This window comes from Trematomus bernacchii, unplaced genomic scaffold (assembly GCF_902827165.1).
Source record: "Trematomus bernacchii unplaced genomic scaffold, fTreBer1.1, whole genome shotgun sequence".
In the NCBI taxonomy this organism is placed as follows: Eukaryota; Metazoa; Chordata; class Actinopteri; order Perciformes; family Nototheniidae; genus Trematomus; species Trematomus bernacchii.
In genome coordinates, this window is record NW_022987973.1 from 10,939,533 (window position 1) to 10,962,351 (window position 22,819).

Here is a 22,819-nt window from a genome sequence, read left to right on the forward strand (position 1 = left end):
GACAGATTGAATCACATAGAAAGTCGGCATATGATGAGAATTCATGACATGCACATTCAGAACATATTACAGTGACACGAAGGTGGAATGAAAAAAGTGATCAATTACAAATCTGTTTCCATACGTCCCACATATTACATAAAAGCACCTTTGCACTCTAATAAAAGCCCATCTTAGTATGCAGTCAGACGCCACACTGCGATGACTAACAGCATTTAGGAGTTGCTTAATTCAAAATATGTCCATATTTTTGAAGTTACTATAAAGTTAATGATGTATTCTAACAATAAATATCGGAAGGATTGTTATAAATTCATGATAAAACGAGAAGGATTCAGTAATTCTCCCCATGGTAAGCCTATGAAGTATCGTTTACAGAAATAATTGACCAATCAACTGCTCTACTAAAACCCAAACTTACCCTTAGTAAACTTGGGTAAAATAACAATAAGAACAACATAAATACATATATTCTTTGTATTGTATAGAATATCTCTACATATATTCAATAACTCTAGCAGGGCTCCTATTATATTACGGATGAGTATGTTTACTTTATTGCTTGATTGAAGACAGTTTGTCCCTCTTTAAAATAACCCAAAGAGCTCATGATGTCTAGATTTTCAAAAGAAACACTATAAAATGCAAGAACAACAGTTATTTATTTACCCATTTACCCTGACTCACCCTTTCAGAAAACGTTCTCATGCATTGGGAACTCTGTACACATACAAAACACCAGAATTAATATTTCATTGAGAAAGTAAGAATTTCCAAAAAGTGCAAAAGAGTGTTTAAGAAGTCAGGTTGTCGTGGATCACAGCTGTGCCCATAGAAGAAAAACAGCTTCTCTCGCTTAATGCAGCCTCCTCACAGTGAGTGTCTGCCAGAGTAGCGACCACACTTGATTTGTTGCTCTGGGAAATGGAGAGGACAGTTAGACTCTCAACACTACTGCGCTTTATCTGAAGGATGCACTAAAGGAGCAGAAACTAAAAGGGTTTCTATTTTACAAAGCAAAGATTATTTTACCGTTTCATATGCGTCATTACATAAGTGCTCTCTGCAGGTAACTACAATCTTTATAAACAATTCAGGATGAAAGCTGTGTCTGCTTTATAAATTATAAACAAGTAGTTTGGACTTAATCATTTATGTGAAAATAATATTTAGAGGCTTTTCAAATGCTGCATCCAACATCTGCGTTGTATCCTATCCTTATATTCCTCTGTGCAAGATATTGATTAAACCAGCCTTTAGGATGATGGAAAAACAGAGAGAAAAACACCAATGAAAAGCTACTATTCTGGTTACATTTCAGTACTAACCATAAGATGAGCACAGACAATATTAAAGACAAAGAAAAGAGCTGCACAATGCACAATATTTACAGCTAGAAATACGTTCACTGGACCTGTTCTGGTAACAGATGGTCTGCATAAGGTTCTTCTTACCTAACTTCAACTGCTCGATTTCCTCAGATTCCTCCACAGCTACAGGTTTCAGCAGCAGGGCAAAAAACACAGCAATTCCTAACACCTGTAAATAAAAACAAGCCACAAGAAAGCAGAATATCTTAAATATAGTCATATTAGTGTGATATGCTGGAAAAATACCGTTTCCTGTCTTTACCCACCTTGAGAGGCTGCAATATGAAGATGCTCTGGAAGAGGGAGAGGCCCAGAGACATGACCCACTTGATGGATTTAGCTCTCCCATAATCCAAGCCGTACAATAGGGTGAAGAAAGTGGATATTCCACTGATGGACAGCAGCAGGAACCAGCCCAGGAACACACACCACCAGGGCAGCCAGCAGGTTGCCTTCTTCTTCCTCTTCTTTACGGGAGGGGGGCTGAGCCAATGAGGAACAAGGAATGAGATGAAAACACACAAGTAGCTTCGGTTAAACAAAACCAGTCATATTTCTACTTTTCGTTTAGATTTTTTTTGTGTCGACCGGATAGCTGACCAGTAGGCCAAGTGGCTGCTGAAGACCATCTCGGCCTTGCGAACCAGAATGTTGGTGGTGTTGAGGGTCTGCAGGTAGTCCTGTGGACTCGGGAAGTTCCTTTCATCCAGTTTCTCCAGACACATCAGCAGGTGACAGAGACCAGCCAGGAGGAACTTGCTGCAGTAAACCCAGTGAGGGTCACTCTCACTCTCCCCTTTGACAGGATTACATAAAAACCAGCGTGTGTAGTTATGCATATTTGTGAACTGTATGTCAAGAATCACGTCTGCGTTATGACTTAATGGACTTAGGACGGAAGGCACCAGATAGGCTGAGTAAGTTGTTCAGAAAGCACTCTGTAGCTTTGGTATTTTCATGGGATATATATGGCCTTTAGAGGGGTCCTATTATGCTAATCTTCAGGTTCATATTTGTGTTACATATACATATTACATGCTTTAATGTTCAAAAAGGTCTTTATTTTTCTCATACTGCCTGTGCTGCAGCACCTCTTTTCCCCCTCTGTCGGAAACCAGAGCCCAGTCTGCTCTGATTCTGTTGTGATTGGTCAACCGCTTAGAGATGTCTATTACGTACAATGTGTTCGCAAGCTATCCAAAAGAAACAGGAATGTAATATAGTGATGTCACTATGTTACAGAAGTAAACCAAGGAGTCGAATTGAGGTGTTTATTTGCAGATCATTTACAACCTATATAACACACTACAGAAAGGGAACACCTTTATAATATGACACTGTTGTAAGTGCAGGTCTGTTAAGCTCATAGAGAAGTTTGTTAAAAAATATGTTTTCAAAAGATTAAACACACAATGTAAATCTACAATTACAGCCAAATACAACATTATACAGAAACAACATTTCCTAAAGCTCAAAGAGGGAAATGTATTCTTAGCGCTCCTGGATATTATGTTTCTGTATAATGTTGTATTGGGCTGTACATGTTGATTTACATTTTTCTTTTTCTTTGTAAAAACATTATTTTCTTTAGTCATTCACGAAATAGTCAAAGCAAAAAATTAAAAATACCTTGCATAAGCTGGATGAAATCATGGACCGTGTCCAGGGCATAGCTGAGGTCAGAGGTCGACTGCAGCCTGTGCGTTTCTGACATTTTGTTCCTCGGACTAATGCTCATCATGGAAATCACCTCCTCTGTGTCCTAGGGATATTCAAGGAATGCACAACACATAATTAACGCCACATTTTCACAGTCTGACCAAAGATATGGAAATGAAGACTACATACTTGGCAGTAAAAGGTCAGGGGATGAAAACATAACATAACATTTCTTAAGCAGAATAAATGAAAACTGGCCCTTGAAAATGCACTTACAAGGTCAGTGATAAGGCGGTGCAATAACTACTCTTATAAGAAAGATCTGCTGAACAAACTCACACACAAAATAATTTGATAATAATTAACACACCTTCAGAATAGATGGTATGTTGACATGGGGGGGTCTCAAGCTCTCCTCAGAGTCTCCTTTATGAGATTTTGAAATCACGCGAGGTTTGATGCTTCGGAAGATGGTGATGATGAGGATGTTGATTGGAAACATGAGCAGACCACTCTGCACCCCCACCATTAGCTCCTGCCACGTGATTTGCATGGAACCTGTAGAGACACAGAAAAAAAGGACACAGGTCAGAGTCATCAAATGGTTTAGGTTTATGTCTCTCTCCTAAGGTCTGTACGCTACCTCCCCAACAGCAAACATCACACAGACAGAGTGAGCTACTAGCTGGTGAATATTGAGGAGTCTTTTGCTCAAGGGTCTGATATTTCCTTCAGAAGTCAATGAAGTAGCTAAAACCTTTTTTTTTTTAAGTGACCAGAATCAAGTTAGATATTACTCTCATTATTTAAAAAAAACGGTATAAAACCTTGAAAAGTTGTGGAAATCGGGCCAACATTATAATGAACTGTTTACAGTGCTTAAAGTTCAAGAGAGTTTTATGGTTTTAATTTCCGTGTCAACAGAAGCAGTTAAAAGAGGCAGTGAAGGTCATTAGGAAGTGTTCTGTTTCCCTCCTACATCAGGACGGAGACGAGCGTCTCTATGCCAACCAGTGGACCCAACAAGAAAAAGAAGCAGCAACTTAACGAAAAGTTAGATCTGTAGATGTAGAAGTGCCAGTGAGTGCCATTTAGACAATAAATAAAAATCAATTTCTGTGATATTGATGCTCTATTTTCTGAGGAAGTTTGTATCATACTATATCTTCTGGCCTTGTGGTTATTTATGAGTTTTTGTATGCAAAGGAAATTATATTTTGTATACTTTTTCTGATTGGGTGCTGTTTGATTGTTTAAAACAAAGGAATTGAGTGTCGACTTGAATGAATTAACGCTTTTATAACATCATACTTTTTCATCTTTGGGCTAGGAGCAAGGTTAGTATTCTCAACAAAAGGCTGAGAAACAAAGGAAGTCATTGCTGTTTAATTAAAGTCAGGTTGCATATCTTTAAGCTTTTGTCAAGTTGATTCTAAAGTCATCCAATGTGTGACTCCAGTCCACGCTAAAATAGTTAAAGTCTTAGCAATTCACCAAATTTGAACACAACTTGCGAATCCTCTTGTATAGGAATGTTCCAGAAGGCGATGTTGATGGCCATGGTGCAGAGGAGCAGGCTCATGCAGCAGGAGACCCTCTGGGCACGAGTGAACGGACTACGCGAGGGAGGGTCCACGATGGACACCCAGATGTGTTCATCCCTGAAGCCTGTCGAGGTTCTAGTCTGGAAAATATTCCTAGAAGAGAAACACAGAAACCCATGATGACACTTCCTCAAGAGCTGAGTTGTTTTATTTTCGCTGTATAAAGTGAACTGACCTGAAGCTGGCAACCTCGTTGTTCTTTGCAGCATTGAAGGTTTTCTTGGTCATGTTGTCTCCATTGTCAACACTCAGCCAGCAGTTACAAAAGAAGTGAAACACCTGCCGTGTTTGGAGGTCTTGTACGGTCACCTTGTTTATATACCTTTTTATAAAACAACAAAGATGACAAATTTACCATATGGCTCAATTTATGTGGTAAATGCAAATGTTAGATAATAATTATTAAGCTCCACTTTGCAAAATAAGAGCACCCAATGGCTGCAAAAGAGATCATTTGATATCGTATTGTGTACTTTGTGCATTTTATTTTGAGATTTCCATTTACAACTTACTGTAGTGTATATTTCCCAAAGCAAGTTGTGTTATCGCTATTATAATATCTACTATAAACTATTGCTCATATTTATTCTCTACCAAAATGAGAGTGTATACATGTGAACAGTGAGCTGGGAGTGGAATTATATGATTAGTTATAAGTTAACACGGTAGTGCTAAATGATGAGACTGGCCAGACATTTTAAGGGGTCACTGTGAAAAGCCAGAAAGGTGTCCAGCAGGGAGGCAATAAACACTTCCTGTACTCAGATCTTTAAAAAAGATACTGTTACAATGACCCCTATCAATTATCCACATGTCTAGGTTAGAGCTGAATCGATACAAGCATAAAAACAGCTATGCAAATATAATGACAAGGTATAACCTTAAATCGAATAGCTGGAGGTAAACATCATTTATACTTGTTTGAGCATTGACAATAGCCATTTATTGTACCGTGCACTGATCTTAAGTAGAACTAAGTGTTTCAAATGCTTATCTTGTACCATGATGGATGGCCCCCAGAGTTGTCATGCTGCAGTCGGAGGTTTCGCACTTCACCCAGAGGGAAGGGTGTGGCCAACAGGAACATATCAACAGCTCCTCTCTCAAACACAGGCTTGTCAGGGTCTGTGAGGACGTGTGTGTCACTCTCGCCGTCTGAGCCAGTCAGCTTCACTGTCACCTACAGGACAACACAACACGCGTATCACATCACAGGTTCTCACATCAGTCATCTGAACCAATACTGTGTAAAAGACCACACCAAAGTGTTATAATTAACCCAATTACTGCAGTGTTAAACACTTCACATAACTACCAACCATTTTGTAAAGCAAACCATAGAAATTGAAATTATCAGTTAATTGTTCTAGGCTTATTCATTTCAGTACCTTATAAAGACTCTAAATATGTTTCTAGAAATACATCATGGTAAACGTATAATAATGCAGTGGGAGTATGCATTGATTATTGAAAAAAAATGTAACCTTATAATCCTAATGGCTTTCATGAAATCGAACATGTTCATTAAATGCATTCAGATTCAGAATTCTCTGTACAGTGATGATCGTAAGACGCTGGGTCCACCATTCTGATGCATTTAGGTGTTGTGGGAAGTTCAAACATTTAAAAATTGTGAGTTGGCTAAAAGACAACATATTCAGTAGGATAGGTTCACAATTGTTCAAGTATGTCTCAAAAGATTATATTTATATTTTATCTTGGATTGATTCACTGGCTGTCTGAAAGGTATTAAAATAAATGAATTCATCTCAAGTATACATAAATAATTGTAAGCAGATGCTGCCAAGTCAAGTCATTTGATTATTATATGAGCTATTCAACTTTCTGTCATATATATATATATACAGTGCATCCGGAAAGTATTCATACCCCTTCACTTTTTCCACATTTTGTTATGTTACAGCCATATTTCAAAATGGATTAAATTCATTTTTTTTCTCAACATTCGAGACCCCATAATGACCAAGTGGAAAAAGTTTTAAAATGTTTTTTGTAAATGACTTAAAAATAAAACACTCAAATATCAAGTATTCACACCCTTTACTCAATACTTTGTTGAAGCACCTTTGGCAGCAATTACAGCCAAGTCTTCTTGAGTATGATGCTACAAGCTTGGCACACCTATCTTTGGGCAGTTTCACCCATTCTTCTTTGCAGATTGTCTCAAGCTCCATCGGGTTGGATGGGGAGCGTCGGTGCATAGCCATTTTCAGATCTCTCCAGAGATATTCAATCGGGGTAAAGTCTGGGCTCTGGCTGGGCCACTCAAGGACATTCACAGACTTGTCCTGAAACCACTCCTTTGTTATCTTGGCTGTGTGCTTAGGGTCGTTGTCCTGTTGAAGGGTGAACCTTGGCCTAATCTGAGGTCCAGAGCGCTCTGGAGCAGGTTTTCATCAAGGATCTCTCTGTACATTGCTGCATTCATCTTTCCCCTGATCCTGACTAGTCTCCCAGTTCCTGCCGCTGAAAAACATCCTCACAGCATGAAGCTGCCACCACCATGCTTCACTGTAGGGATGGTGTTGGCCAGGTGATGAGAGGTGCCTAGTTTCCTCCAGACATGATGCTTGGCATTCAGGCCAAAGAGATCCATTTTGGTTGCATCAAACCAGACAATTTGGTTTCTCATGGTCTGAGAGTCCTCTAGGTGCTCCATGGGGGCTTTCATGTGCCTTTGGCTTCCTTCTGGCCACTCTACCATAAATGCCTGATTGGTGGAGTGCTGCACAGATGGTTGTCCTTCTGGAAGGTTCTCCCATCTCCACAGAGGAACACTGGAGCTCTGTCAGAGTGACCATCCGGTTCTTGGTCACCTCTCTGACTAAGGCCCTTCTCCCCCGATGCTCAGTTTGGTTTGGGCAGCAAGCTCTAGGAAGAGCCCTGTTGGTTTCAAACATCTTCCATTTGCAAATGATGGAGACCACTGTGCTCGTTGGGACCTTCAATGCTGCAGACATTTTTCTGTACCCTTCCCCAGATCTGTGCCTTGATACAATCCTGTCTCTGAGGTCTACAGTCAATTCCTTGGACCTCATGACTCAGTTTGTGCTTGGATATGCACTGTCAACTGTGGGACCTCATATAGACAGGTGTGTTCTTTTCTAAGTCATGTCAAATCAATTTAATTTACCAGAGGTGGACTCCAATCAAGTTATAGAAACATTTCAAGGATGATCAGTGGAAACGGGATGCACTTGAGCTCAATTTTCAGTGTCAAAGCAAAGGGTGTGAATACTTATGCACATGTGATATTTAATTTAATTATTTTTAACACGTTTGCAAAAAGATCTTTTAAAACGTTTTTGCTTTGTCATTATGGGGTATTGTGTGTGGGATATTGAGAACAAAAGATTATTTAATCCATTTAGAAATAAGGCTTTCCGGATGCACTGTATAAACACAATTCTGTCAATCAAAAAATACTCTTACATTGGCAGTAGTCCCAGCATTCTTACGATGGCCAGTTTGGACACCGATCAGATAATTGTACTGAGCGCCGGGGTGGTTGTCTTCCAGCAGAGTCATCTTCCTCTGATGTTTCAACAGAAAACATTTTGGTGAATAAATGTGAATATGTTCGCAGGTGGAATGAATAACATTGCACTCTGGGTTGAAACCAGTGGTGGAAGTACACTTACTCAAGTACTGTACTTCAGTAAAACATGTATTCTACTACATTTGGATGCCAATACTTTTCACTACACTACATTTATTTTATTTTATACTTTGTAGGGTTGAGTATTCATACTATATGTAAATCAAATAATAACGTTGTATAATAATGCAGATGGAGTATGATTTTATTGTACAAAAAGGCATGTTTATGAGGGCTGTTAGTAGAGACTGACCTTAGAGCGTGCCCTGCGGTCAGAGTAGCAGGCCCACAGCAGAGTGACCAGGTAGAGACCGAAGAAGGTGCACAGCAGAGCCAGCACCACAAAGTTCTCAGACAAGGTGGAAAACAACTCTGTGGTGCGAGATAAGTCCACGAAGTTTGGCATCACAAAGAAGGTGCTCCCAAAGAGAGTGAGGTGGTTACACAGACACTGTGTTTGCTCTGGAGTGCTTTTGTTCCCCACCTGAGACGAAGAGAGCACATCACTGTCTGATATGCAACTACTGGTGCTATACGAGAACATTGCTTAACATGCATAACCAAAAGCAATACAAACCAGTACATCACTCTTTATAATGGTTGAAATTTACCTGGCAGCCATACATGCTCCATGTCTCATTCTTTACGTCCCAGTACACACACTTGGCCGTAAAAGAGTTTATCCTTAGTGTCAGACCTGGTTCCCAGGAGGAATTCAAGAGTCTGGATTCAATATACCAGACTCCACGAGTATGCTGCAACATCTCTGGGGTTATCATCCAGCGATAGCCTTCTGTTCCAAAAACCAACCAACATTACGTCATGACAAGAACCAATTGGTAGAAAACAATGAAATACTGATACATAAAAGTGGAAGCACATGCACATCAGGCAAACAATGGTAAAAGGGAGTCTGTTGATGTTTGGTGTTGGTATTATACTCACCTGGACCAGAGTGGTGCTATTGCTACAGAGTGCTACAGATCTTAAAACTTGATGTGTTAAAATGATTGAAAAACAGAGACTAGGGCATGCAGCAGTGACAGTTACCTGTGAGGCTCAAGATGGTTGTCTTACTGAAGTATCTGTCGTTTGGAGGTGACCCCTCAGCCAACCTAAGAACTAAGGTAACATTGGCATTGGGCTCCACAGTTAAGCAGATGGTCACATCAGGGTCTGAGACGTTGATTGTGGTAAGTGCGTTTGTGTTATTTTCCAAAACAATTGTACTGTTCGTTGGTATTGAAGCATTTGGTAAAGGTAAAAAGATCTGAGGAAACCATAAAAAACAAATTAGTTCTTAATTAGTTTTCCTATTTAGAATCAAAACAATATCTAGGACAAAAATACATTGTGAGAGCACTGTGGAAAAGTGAGTGTCATTTTCTTCTGGACTGTATGTTATGTGAATTGGTGTTCTTAAGTCTTTGAAAACCCATGTGTGCATATTATTGTTTATTTTAAAGATGAAAAAAACATTTTCTTCTTAAGAGTAGTATATTCATCACTCTTTCTCCCCATGTTCATGTGATGTACATGTCAATCTTATTTCTGCTGTAATCAAGAATTTCACTGACAGGCTCTGTGAAATGTAATTGTCTGCTTGTGATTCACAACATTGTGCAAACATGACCTTTGCTTGCAACCTAAATCCAAAAACATTAGCACTGTGGTACAAATGACAAAACCCACTTTTCATGTTGGCTTTACCTCTACCATCTCTGACAGGTTTGACAGATTTATTTCTTTTTTGTTACTACTAAGGTAAAGGCTGCACACAGTTCCTGTGATTTGGACATCAGTTGGATGTGGATTCTTTGTGAATGTAGCCATCTAACAAAGAGAAGAGCTCTGATCAAAAGGCTGTATTACAAGGAAAATAAAGACACATATAATACATGATGATAACACACACAGACCTGTGTAATGATACTGTTGTATCCTCCAAGCTGACCCTTAAGCGCTGCAAATGAGGGTAGTTTGATGAACGCACCATCTTGCTCTGAACCCAACACAGCATTGCCTAGTTGGGCAGGTGTGTGACTAAAAGTAGGGGAATAAAATGTAGAAAATGTATTTAATGTGACTTTTACTATATTTATTTGTTGTCCTTTTTTACTACCTATGTAAAGCGACTTTGAGCACCTGTAAAAGCGCTTACAAAATAAATGTATTATTATTATTTAGAATATACAGTAAATTAGTTTTTACTTGCTGCCATATTGATATAGTTGTAAATTAGTGAAAAGTTGCATATGTGTTTGTCATAATTAAGCGATACTCTGAAAGAAGAGACCTACATGCTTTGATAGATGATGCCTGTTGGGTGCCTGATGATAACTTGCTCGGGGTATTTTGAAACAACCAGCTCTGAGATTTTGCGAAAGATCTGAAAGACTTTCTCAAACAAAGACTGGAGAGAAAAAATGCATCATCATCTGACTGTAAGAGACACAATAACGACAAAATGTCCATGATTGCCTAATGCAGTACTTACAGTAGGGTTTGGGTTAGTCTTGATGTCACATTTGTTCATGGAGAGAAGGAGGATGGCGGTGCTGCAATTGATTATTTTAGTAACAGTGTAATTGTCTGGCTTTATGTCGCCATCAATCAGCTTCACAGTGCCAAGCAACAAATACTTAATGAAATCGTCCTGTGAAAGTAAAAAAATACAATCAATTAAGGTGCAATGATAGCATAAAACGAAAAGGTGAAAATTGCCTCAATAATAATGCAATATTTTTGACAGGCTTTCCAAAGTGAAGGTACCCACCCTGTTTTGGTTTGTGGGCTCATCTGCTGTTCTTTCCATTCGCAGTAGTTCTTCTTCTGCTGCCTGTCTCGGAAAAACAGCACTTGTGAACTTTAAGGTACAATTAAATAACTATTAGTATTCAAAGGTTTTCATGATTCAAGGGTAAAACAGACTATGTGAAATAAGGATGCATCTCTCACCTGGAGAAGTATAGTAATGTTTGCAACAGACGACTGAAGCATGTTTGCACCAGGCGACTGAAGCCTGTCTGTTGCAGATGAATCAGCCCTTTTGGGTCCTAAAAAAAGAGTGTTGTTATGACTGTTCCATACTTTCATAGTTAATTGAAATGATGAGATACATCATGTTTCAAACTTACGAGATCTGGTTGCATGACTTGACACCATTGTGTTCTGAAAAGAGAACATGAACAAAACTCACATTTGAGAATAGAGTCTTGATTTTTATTTGGCTTCTTATTGGCTGTGAACTGTTTCTCTTACCTTTGTGTTTGAGGCAGACCACTCATCTTAAAAACAAGAATGACACTTATAAAAGACAGCCTATTGCACACTATTGAGTATAAAGTGAAATAAAAAAAATAAAACTGTAATAAAACTTCACTCAGTTGATATCTAAGAAAAGAAAGGCAAGGAAAGACAAGAAAAGAAAAAGGTAAGGAAGGACGGAGTTAAAGCAGGGATAAGGACGCTGTTTTTGCATACTGTGTGTGCAGAGAGATCCTCGTCTCTGGTTGCAGTCGGATGTTAAGATGAGCCGAAAAGGATCCAACTTTATGTAGGTACAGTTTTCCTTTGAAACTTCAGCGTTTTCTGTTTTGGAAAACAAATATGGGTACATAAACACGCACAGAGAAAAACTCTTAGCAAAGCTTAATTTAATTGGGACATTTCTATGAGAAACAATTGTGTGACACTTAACAGAGTGAAGAAAATCAGATTGGTCTGAACCTATTCACTAATTTGTAATTTATCAAAGAGTCTGTTAGATGTCAAACAAAAGTGAAATATCTCTTACACCCAGAGCGCAGTGTTAAGTCTTTAAATTGTCTGTCTTTTCTAACCAACAATCAAAAACACTTTTAATGAGATTCATGCCTGATAAATAACTCAACAAATGAATGTAAAATAAATGTAATTTTAATTAACTTTAAAAATGTTGGTCTGATTTTTATCCCAATAAATATTTGCCTTTTCAGAATACTGTCACATGATAATAAATGAGAGCTAATAAGAATGTGGGGGTTACTATTACTTGTGCAGACGGCTTTAAAGGATATGAAAAATACATAGTTAAAAAAACAGTGTGCTGCCAATATCCTGAAATATTTTGTAGAGGTTTGTGCCTTCATTTTAATATTTCAAATGAAACCGAGCCTTACATTAAGGGATCATTTATTTTGTGAATACATTTAGCTTATAGTGAGTTACATTTTAGCCACATGGCCTCTAATAATTAATAACATGTTTAACTATCAAACACTTTGCATGTAAAGCCTAGGACAGGAGATCTCAAACATACAAGAGTCTCAAGCGAAAAACACAATTAACTATTAAAGAAAAATACACCAACAAAAGAAATGCAGCGTGGGTGTACTTTACTCACTTGTGGTGGGTTCCTGGTGCTGCCCTTGGACCCCCTCCCCCAGCCACCAGGTGAAGTTGCTGATGTTTCCCTCTCTGGAGATGTTCTTCAGGAACATTTTTATCGGGCTGTTCACCACCTTTAAGAGATCCCCTCCTCGGTTTGCACAGCTGCTCCTGGCTTGGGACCAGGTTTCAGATCCCCTAACAAACTCAAAACAGACATTTCTGAATACAAATGGACACTGCACAGAGAGGTCGTTGCCTGAAAAGGCGTCAGAGTTTTCTGGTAAAAACAAACATCCAACTGAAAGACAAAAAAAGACAGATGTTTGCAGTAAGGTGCCCATAGTTATTATAATGTGCAGAGCTAAAATCACATAGTGCTGAAGGAGCTGTGGATGGATCTGAGCAAGATCACTTCCGTCTTTCACATGGAAATGAGAGAGCTTCCTCCAGAAAAACTCTGCATATGTTCTCAATATATTAGGAAAATCACTAAAGACACTCAAACAAGATGCAAAGTGAAGTTGGCATCACCAAAGGTCACACAATCTGAACTTCCCATACTGACATAGAGCTCATTTCAACTTTTGATTTGCTCCTCACATGAAACAAATTATATATGTTATATGTACTATGATCATCATTTCTTAAGAACGAAAGTCTTATTCTCACATGAAATCACCCTTACTACTAATTACCTTTATATCACAGCTTGACAAGCACCTCCACTTTAATGCATGACCAACATCTCTGCCCCGCTTTTCACACACTCCACTCATTGGTGGAAATACTGGCGGAAATATCGCGAGAGTATGTGAAGGAAGCTGATACCGCGTGTGTAACATGTTAAGAAATGCATGCCCTTTAATGCAATGACAGAAGCGCGTCCATGGCGGGACGTATGAAGGTAATTCCAGAGACGATCTAACATCGTATGTTATGAAGGACAATCAGATAATAGGAAAATTCTCCACGAAACTTGATGTGACCGTTTCTTGCTTGCTAGCTCGGTTGCTCCGCCTAAACGTAATGTTAAACCAGGAAACACTTCAAGTTAGCTTTGCTTTCTTTGCATACTGAAACACATGCTGTGGGGGTGTCTTGCCCTTTGAAAATAACGTGTAAGGTCTGTAAGTCAAGAAAACTGCATAACGACAGAGGTTTAGGGTTATGATTTTACGAGTATGCAGCTCTTACTTACTTACTGAGACTAAAGTCTTGGCCCCCTACACATTGTAGCCAACATCTAGATCTAATTACTAATAACATAGGTGAACTTTATCTATGTACATTCACTTTAGTAGCCTACTGTACTTATTATACTTAGTATAATTTTGAGACACGTTTAGCCCACCTTAATATTTGGTTGTATGCTACTTTATAAGCTATAAACTATAGACGAAATTAGCTCTGAGAGGGACGATTTTACACTTAAAGTATTTTCACTTGTGGTATATGTTAATACCTTGTACTTTAACTTAAGTAATATTTTGAAGGCAGGCATTTTAACTTGTAATTCATTTGTTACAGAGTATTTGTTTACTGTGGTAACCATGGTAAGAAGGGACTCATGACATGGAAGATTTGTAAAGAAATTCAATTAAAATGTTCAATTAAAAACACAGATTTTCTTCTTTAAAATATGAATATAAAATGGAACAGATGTGTCCTACTTGTCAAGTGTAATAATGCAATTCAGCATTCATTTGTAAACATTAAATCACACAAAATGGAACTTAGACTTTTAGAGAAACTGCTACATTTGTGTTACAATTTCCATATACAATTTAAAATCCTAAAGTGTCACATAGGTCTTTAAAGTACATTATTTTAGTAGCTTGTGTAAGTATAGCCTAGTTGACACAGCTTAATTGGAAACGATGCCAGAAGAAGCATACTGATGGTGAGTCAGTTTGTTTACAACAAAGGGTATTGTGGAAGCTGTGTCACTGCAAACATGTTTTCATTAAACTATTAGCAGCCTATTTACAGTAATTAACGTCTGAGATGAGTCCTTTGAAGGCACAGTCTTATGTTTTCATTTTTGTTGCTCTTGTCAACAGAAGCAGTTCAAGGACGCATTGAAGATCATCAGCTCGGGTAGCCTTCTGTTTGCCTCCTACCTCACTGCAGTGGGAGATGAGCGTTTCTATGGCAATCAGCTGATGCCCCTGCTGCAAAAGTGTGTGGGGGCAGAGACGGCGCATGTGTTGGCAGTGAAGATGATCGGTCTGGGGCTGGTTCCTCTGAACCGCTACCAGGACCCCGCATCATTGGTAAGCATATAACATCACTGTCTAGTCACATCACTGTCCATTGATCCTAGACATTGTGAGACTTATTTCCGTTTGTTTTTATCCATCCACAGGAAGTGAAAGTCCTGGGTTTAAAGTTCAGAAATCCAATTGGGATTGCGGCGGGCTTCGATAAGCACGGAGAGGCCGTCGATGGGTTGTACAAGGTCGGATTCGGCTTTGTTGAAGTGGGCACAATCACTCCCAAACCTCAGGAGGGGAACCCCAAACCACGTGTGTTTCGACTCACTACAGACCAGGCCATAATTAACAGGTAAGTTTCCGATATGCTAAGGGCAAAGGGGTCGCCATTCTGAGGGTATGTTCATCTGAATAATTAAAAAACAATTACATGTAGGGCTTGGCAATATGGTTGAAAAGAATGTGGCACATTGACACAATCAATTTATTCGGTGCTTTTCACATATCATTTGCATTACGCCATTGGTGGATCATGTGTAGATGCTAATTTTTTGTTGCCATCATTATTGTAGAAATTCATTCATTTAAAAAAAATTATATTTATCCACAATGTTCAGTTGATTGACACCTTAATTTGTGTAGATTCTCATAAATAATTCACTTTATTTATATAACTTTAAGGAGCCTAATTCATCTTTGTCTGTTTTAAAATCCTTAAAACTGAAAACAGGAGCAGGGTAAGGTAATGTTACTGTAAACTGTTCTTCTATACATCTTTCAGTATGCTCAGAGAGATTATGCTGCCTTCAGGTTACTGAAGGGTTCACATTGATACAGCTTTGAATAGGAGTTCATAGGTTTACCTCTTTTCCTTTTCAGATTGAATTGGCAACACTGACTTTAATGAGCTCAATGAAGCAAATCTTTATGCAACAGCTCTGCATTTGTTTTTTTCCTGTCAATTGTACATGGTAAAATGTGTAATTTATGGTAATTTGTATTTGTGAGGTATTGCATCAGACAATTCAATGAATTAAAGATTTGCTAGTGGAGCTTGACAAATCCAATCTAAATTATTCCATATTGGAAAAATATTTGGTATGTTATGGTTGTAGTATTAAGTGCACGTGATTGAATTCCTTCGAAAGGATGACCTAGTTACATATAATTTATAAAGCTGTACAATATTGACACAATATTTTCTTTGGACAGTGCCTTCACTCGTGTATATACAGTATATAGCACATGCAATGTGTATAATGCAAAGATAAATATAATATTCTCTCAGACATATTACAATACATTATTCATAGTATCATGCATATATACTGACAAATAAGAGCAGACCAGCCTGGAAGCTGCAAAAAGAGTTTGTATTTTATAACAAAACACAAAGACAATTGATTTAACTTCTTGAATGTCACTTTGTTTTCAACTAGCTCATAAGCATATTCCTTAAAAGGACCAAACACATTTCTAACCCTAAGAGGGAAATTAAATAATTGTAATAAGATGTTCACATCATTATTCGTTTAACACACACTTTGGTTATTATTATAAGTAATGAAAAATATCTCATTATTTATATTTGTAAGTTGATATTTAAACAGTTGTTATTGTATATGTGTGTGTGTTTCTCAACAGGTATGGATTCAACAGCTGTGGTTTGGCCGAAGCTCAACAGAGGCTGAAGGCCAGGGGCGACACACAGCAAGAGCAAAGTAAAGGTTAGCAGTTATTACTAAAACTTGATATAAGTCTATCTGTTATATTTTGGTGTTCATTTAGAATATTTAACAAAGGAAGCCATATACTAAATTGAGTATTTAATTAAATACACTTTTCTTTTCTATTTGAATGATATAAGCCTGTCCTTGTCTCACATTTATTCTGTCTGATCCATACCTGCTTAAAGCTCATTTAGCACATCAGCAGCCTCTGCCACAGTTGGGTCATTTGTCTGACGATGCAGCCTTTGTTTGTGTTTGTCTCAACCTTCCTGTGTGTGTTTGCATATGTGTGTGTGTCTGTGTTTATAGCTGGCTGTCCCCTGGGCATCAACCTTGGGAAGAACAAGCTGTCCCGTGACGCAGGAGCAGATTACCTGGAGGGGGTGCGGGTGCTCGGCCCGCTGGCTGACTACCTAGTGGTCAACGTCAGCAGTCCCAACACGCCGGGTCTCAGGGATCTACAGGGGAAGGAAGAGCTGCACCAACTCCTACAAACGGTGGGACTGTCCAAACATTGAATTACTTTCTGGTTTTTAACCTTGCACTGACAACAAATCTGATACAATGACATGTTATCATCTGGCCCTTTTGTTTAGCCTTTCCCCTTGAAAATTATAGAGTTTAATTCAATTTACATGTATAAGAAAGTTATCATATCAAATGGCCAGTCTTAGCCTTACTAATAAACAATTATCAACAACTAATTTATTTTATACAGTACACACAACATTAACAATATCATCATCAATGGAGTTAAACTCGTTGAGCTAGCCTTTGCCCCTCATAAAATAAGACATATCTCAACAAAAAAACAAAACAGGGATTAAATAAAGAAAATTGGATTAGCCCAGCTGGCAAACTCAAGCATTACTGTTTTTCTTTTTTCTTTTATCTGATCAGCTTATACCATGTATGATGGTTTAAACAGTAACTTAACACTTAATTAAGATATTTCTTAATTCCCCGATGGGCAAGCTACAGCGTTGGGATTAAAATGTGTTAAATGGATTCAGAACAGGATTCATATTCATTCATTCAACCCTATCGTGGTCAGGGTTTGAAAGCAATGTTTAGAATTTGTAAATGGGATGTGTTTAAGCTTACATTATGTTCAATTGTTCATAAGAAAGCTATTTTTTTTTTAAGGCTTACAGCACAGTTCACAGTGTTTCTTGTTTTCTATAGTTGCTCTTTGCCCTGTTAGCTGATATACTCACATGCTCATCGATCTGCTCAGGTGTTGAAGCAGCGCGACGCCCTGCAGGGAGAACATAAACCCCCGGTCCTGGTGAAGATCGCGCCTGACCTCACTGCCCAGGACAAACAAGACATCGCTGATGTTGTCACTGAGGTTGGACGCGTTTGAATGATTGATTGAATGTATTTGAGGATTTAAGAAAGCATATGACATACTTTAAGAATCATAGATAATAACACATTGGAGCCTTAGGCTTAATCCCACAAGTTAAGATTGAATTCAGATTGGATTGTTTATAGTTTTACCTTGGAAAGATACATTTTTATTTTGTATTCCCCAATGTTCATTTGGTTGACAACAAATATACCAGAATCAATACTTTTCAACTTTGCATGTACTTGGATAAAATAACATCCTGAATAGGTGGTTTAATAAAAATATATCTTTCTAAGATGACAGTACTGACAGTGTGAGTTACCTACAGTAAATCACATGCTCTTATGCAAACCACACACACCCTACGCCAGGGTCAGTCACCTTCTGTTTTAAATGGAAGCTGGTTTGCTGGGAAGATAAAAGTTAAATTATTAAAATATACCCATTAGTTGTAGAAAAATGGCAATACACTTTATTTGAACTGCCTCTTTCAAAGCAAAGTTACAAAGGACTTAACAAGGTGAAGAAATATTAAATAGTTCAGTCCTAGAATTTAAATAAAACAATAAGCAAATAAAGTGCAGAAAATTAATTTGAATCAATTCAGTGAAATAGTTATATTTTTTTAAAGGCTTTCAAAGCCTTTTTAAAATAATAATAATAATTTCATTTTCATTTCATTTCAAACCTTTATTTAACCAGATTGGTCCCATTGAGATCATAGATCTCTTTTTCAAGGGAGACCTGCAGCATATAGGTTCCACATGAAACATAAAACAATAAAGGACATCATACATTATATTTACAGGATACATTTACATAGTTATAGACATTTACAAGTACCCATAGTATCAATGAGCATTTCATTTAGCCTAGCTTTAAAAACATGCAGAGGAATGAGATAAATGTTTTACAAGTCCTTCAAAAGGTGTTACACATTCTGCTAACCTCAGATCCTCAGGCAAAGCTTTTTAGTGGAACATTTTAGCAACTGCTCAGCTGAAGACGCTCTAACTTGCGTTTGACTGCAACCTGGGGCATTAAACTAATATAATTTCATTTTGCCCAACAATCTTATGATAAATCATATAATCATATACTTGCTTTATTCAGCATCACTAGAACACATGTTTGCATTTACAAGCATTTGGCTGCTTTCTGCCTCTTTATTTTCTTTAAAATTCTGAGTTGGGTGTTTTTGTGCTCATTGGAGCGAGGAGGAGAAAGGCCTAATGGAACGGATGTCCTGGCGGGAACAGAAAGCTACATTTGAACTGCTCTCTGTTGTGGTCACAGTTCATTTCACATTAATGGTCTTCCTCATAATTGCCTGCATACTAGGGCTGTCCCGAATACCATTTTTCGGGCTCCGGATATTCGGTATTAATCAGCAGCGAATATTCGGATATTCGGCCCGCACGGGGGGGCGTAGTAATCAGCAGCGAACCGCTTCAACACGTGTATTTCGGTTTATTCACGGCATTCATTTTGTTATTCTACAGTATTGTTGTTTTATAGTTATTTGTTAATGTAAATAACCTAATTTGTGTTCTTTGAAATTGAAAAGGATATTGCATTGTGTTTGTTACTTTCGTTGCAGTTGTATATGTCTTAAAGGTAGGGTATGTAATTTTGGAGAAACCAGCTCGAGTGCGCTAGAATTTTGAAAGTACACAACCGGAAAAAATCTGCCCCTTCCTTCAGACTTCCTTATAGAGCCCCTCCTCCAACACACACGAACGCGCACATGACCAATGAGGGCACGAGATAAGTTTGTGCACAGATGGAAGGCTGACAGGCAGGTAGGCCATCCAGTTATTTTAGCAGGGCCGGCTAAAATGATTGGTCGTGCTTTTTACAGTACCACGGCTTCCACAGATGAAATATTTGTATGTATTTATTGTCAAAGCCTTTAATGTGTTCATTGCTATCGGGATGTTAAGAGCATTCCATGGAATATAACAAAAAGTGTTTCTGAAGTGAATTACCTACCCCACCTTTAAGTGTAATTTGGCTTGGCTTCCTATTTTTTCTGGACATGCTTTTATTTTGAAGGAGAGTTAGCGCTGTTGACAGGAAGTTGTTGTTGCTATGGAAACAACGTGACGGAGATTAACGCAGAAAAGTTATATCTACATATAAAGATGGAGAAAGTAAACGATACAGTTTATGGTTAAGTGTTAGCACCCCCCGAAGAGGCACAAGCTCTTACGTTGATATTGGAGATTTCAATAAATTCAATTAAAAAAAAAATGAAAATAAATAAATAATACGAATATCCGAATAACGAAATTGAAACCCGAATAGTACTCCAACGAACGAATATTCGGATATTCGGGTACAGCCCTACTGCATACACACATATTGTATGTTACTCACTTGTCTTTTTTGTTTTTTTCTCCTGATTATGCAGCTGGCAGTGGATGGTTTAATGGTGTCTAACACTACGGTGTCCAGACCGGAGACGCTCCAGGACTCTCAGAGGTCTGAGGCCGGCGGGTTGAGTGGGCAGCCTCTCAGAGACCTCTCTACCACCACAGTGAGAGAGATGTACCACCTCACCAAAGGTGCTTCCTTACACGCCTACATTTTCTGTATATATGTATTTTTACATTTTCTTAATCAACTCAGTATGACGAAAGTACACATAAAATACACTTATTTTACTCTTTTTAAATGTGTTTAGGTAAAGTACTAATCATTGGAATTGGTGGTGTGGCCAGTGGGCAGGATGCTATGGATAAGATCCGTGCCGGTGCGTCGCTGGTTCAGCTTTACACAGCTCTGACCTACCAGGGTCCGCCTGTAGTGACCAAGATAAAAAGGGAGTTGGCGCAACTTCTTAAGTGAGTAAATGGTATTTCTTTCATGAAGTCAGGGGAAATCTTTTAATTGTAGTTCAAGGTTTTTAGAGTGGTTCCTTAAACAATGAAATGGTTATTCTGGGGTATTAAAGCATTGGTCTTCTTATTAGAACATAGTATTAACATTTACAATCCCCACATGAGCTGCTGAAATCTGAGACTGCAGCTCTTTAAAGTGGACAGGGCCACACATACAAGCAATCAGACAATCTGACAGGTTTTAAACAAACCTCTAGAATCTCCAAACTTATTTTATACAATGAAAAGGAATGGTCATATTAGTACCAAAACGTTCCTGTTAGAAAAAGTCAATACACTTAAAAAAAAACGATTTCCTGGTTCAACTTTGAGCTACCGTAGATGTAGTTGTTGTACTTGCTCAACATTTCTGATTATTATGGATACTTCAAATAAATCACTTTTGGATTTGCCTCCATTACAAATGGTTAGAGAGTCATGAAATTAGAGAGTCATGAAATCACTACGGATTATCAAAGACCCCCATCACCCCAGCCACAAACTGTTCTTTCTGTTGCCGTCTGGCAGACGTTACCGCAGCATCCTGGCAAGGACAAGAAGATTCGGAGACAGTTTCTTCCCGCGGGCAGTGAGACTGTTAAAAAATTGAACTGTTGAAACAACTTCAAAACATGCATCTGCAACTCAGTATTATGTATCTAATACCTAATATATATATATCATTCCAATAACTTGTATATAGACTTGTACTGCACTATTCCACATCATCACTTTATTTTATAACTATTTTTCTTTTTGTATTGCTCTTGCTCTTATTGTTATTATGTTATTATGTTGCATTGTTGGAGAAGCCTGTGACATAAGATTTTCAACTACATAATTACTCTGTAGCTATGTCAGATTGACAATAAAGAACCTTGAACCTTGAACCTTGTCTAGCTACAAACTCTGTAACCATATTTCCCAATTTGACTTTATTTAGCCACATGTCTCAAGAACTCAGTAATTACTTTGGGTTTTCAAAACTGATGGGAAATTTGAGCCCAAGCTATGGAGAAAGACGACGATAGACCAATGTTGTTTAAAAATCACCAACGTTTCCTGAGTGGTACTTGAAATTAATTGCTTTTCTTTGCTATTATATTTCAATTTGCCATCTTTCAATTGTGGAAACATATCCATTTCATTCTCAAACCAATATATTCTCTTTTTTTAATTTTTTTTTTTTAAAGGGAACAGGGGTTCAGCAGTGTATCAGAGGCGGTTGGAGCAGATCACAGGGGAGCAGATGGGTCAGCTAATAAGCAGAGCGTGCGGAAAGAGATGGTAAATGCTAACACACTAAATGCTACACAGCACCTGTAGCTGCCATCTCGTCCAATCAGGCAACATGATCCTCAACTTTTCCTGAACTTTGCTGAATGCTGAGGATTGTCTGTCCGTCCGAGTGATTTCAAGGATGAGATATGGTCTGAACTGGGAGCTGTTGAAACCATATTTTAGGTACTTGTGGCGAGAAAATTCTGAATGCACCAAATCTCACCTTTACTTGAACATATAAACAATGTTGTAATTAAAATCTTTTTTGTTTTATAAAGAAGCTGAGGTTTGTTTGTGTTAGTAACACGTTCTTCATTTGTTACAGTGTAACACATTGTCCATCTTATTGTCCATCTATAAGAGCCTTGCTAAACAGATAAATCACAACATTTTCCAGTTGTTTGATTCAGGTGGTTTGAACCATCTTTTCATACGGCAGTGACGCTGCTGTTATGACGGTTTCATTGTGGGAAGAACTGCAGAAATCCTTTATTGAGAGAAATGTTATTTGCCTGATAAGAGTTTCATCAACTGACCCTTCCTCCTTATCTGCAGCAGGAGCAAACAGTCCATTGACAATGATTCAAAAGATGTTTAGCCTTGGAATACAAAGAGGAATTTGCCATGTTCCTGACAGCAGTATAGAAATACCTTCAAGTCTTTTAAGGCTGATTTCTCTCTCCCCTCTGCTGTTATTTGATGTGGACAATGTGGAGTCACTGCCTCTCAGAAGTAG

The 22,819-nt window shown here is 38.2% G+C and overlaps 1 protein-coding gene across 2 annotated transcripts; it reads left to right on the plus strand.

Annotated features, from left to right (window-relative positions):
• The first annotated feature begins 13,443 nt into the window (after window positions 1-13,443).
• Window positions 13,444-22,374, plus strand: dhodh (dihydroorotate dehydrogenase). 2 transcript variants are annotated; one of them, XM_034116061.1, is made up of 9 exons: window positions 13,444-13,527; window positions 14,684-14,896; window positions 14,989-15,188; window positions 16,481-16,563; window positions 16,876-17,063; window positions 17,804-17,917; window positions 20,334-20,487; window positions 20,607-20,766; window positions 21,996-22,374. In XM_034116061.1, exons 1-9 carry the CDS (start codon window positions 13,510-13,512, stop codon window positions 22,126-22,128), a joined length of 1,263 nt encoding a protein of 420 aa, XP_033971952.1. In that variant the 5' UTR covers window positions 13,444-13,509; the 3' UTR covers window positions 22,129-22,374. The 2 variants fall into 2 exon arrangements, with proteins under 2 accessions (XP_033971952.1, XP_033971953.1); XM_034116062.1 differs by having other exon boundaries at window positions 16,481-16,557.
• Window positions 22,375-22,819: the final 445 nt, after the last annotated feature.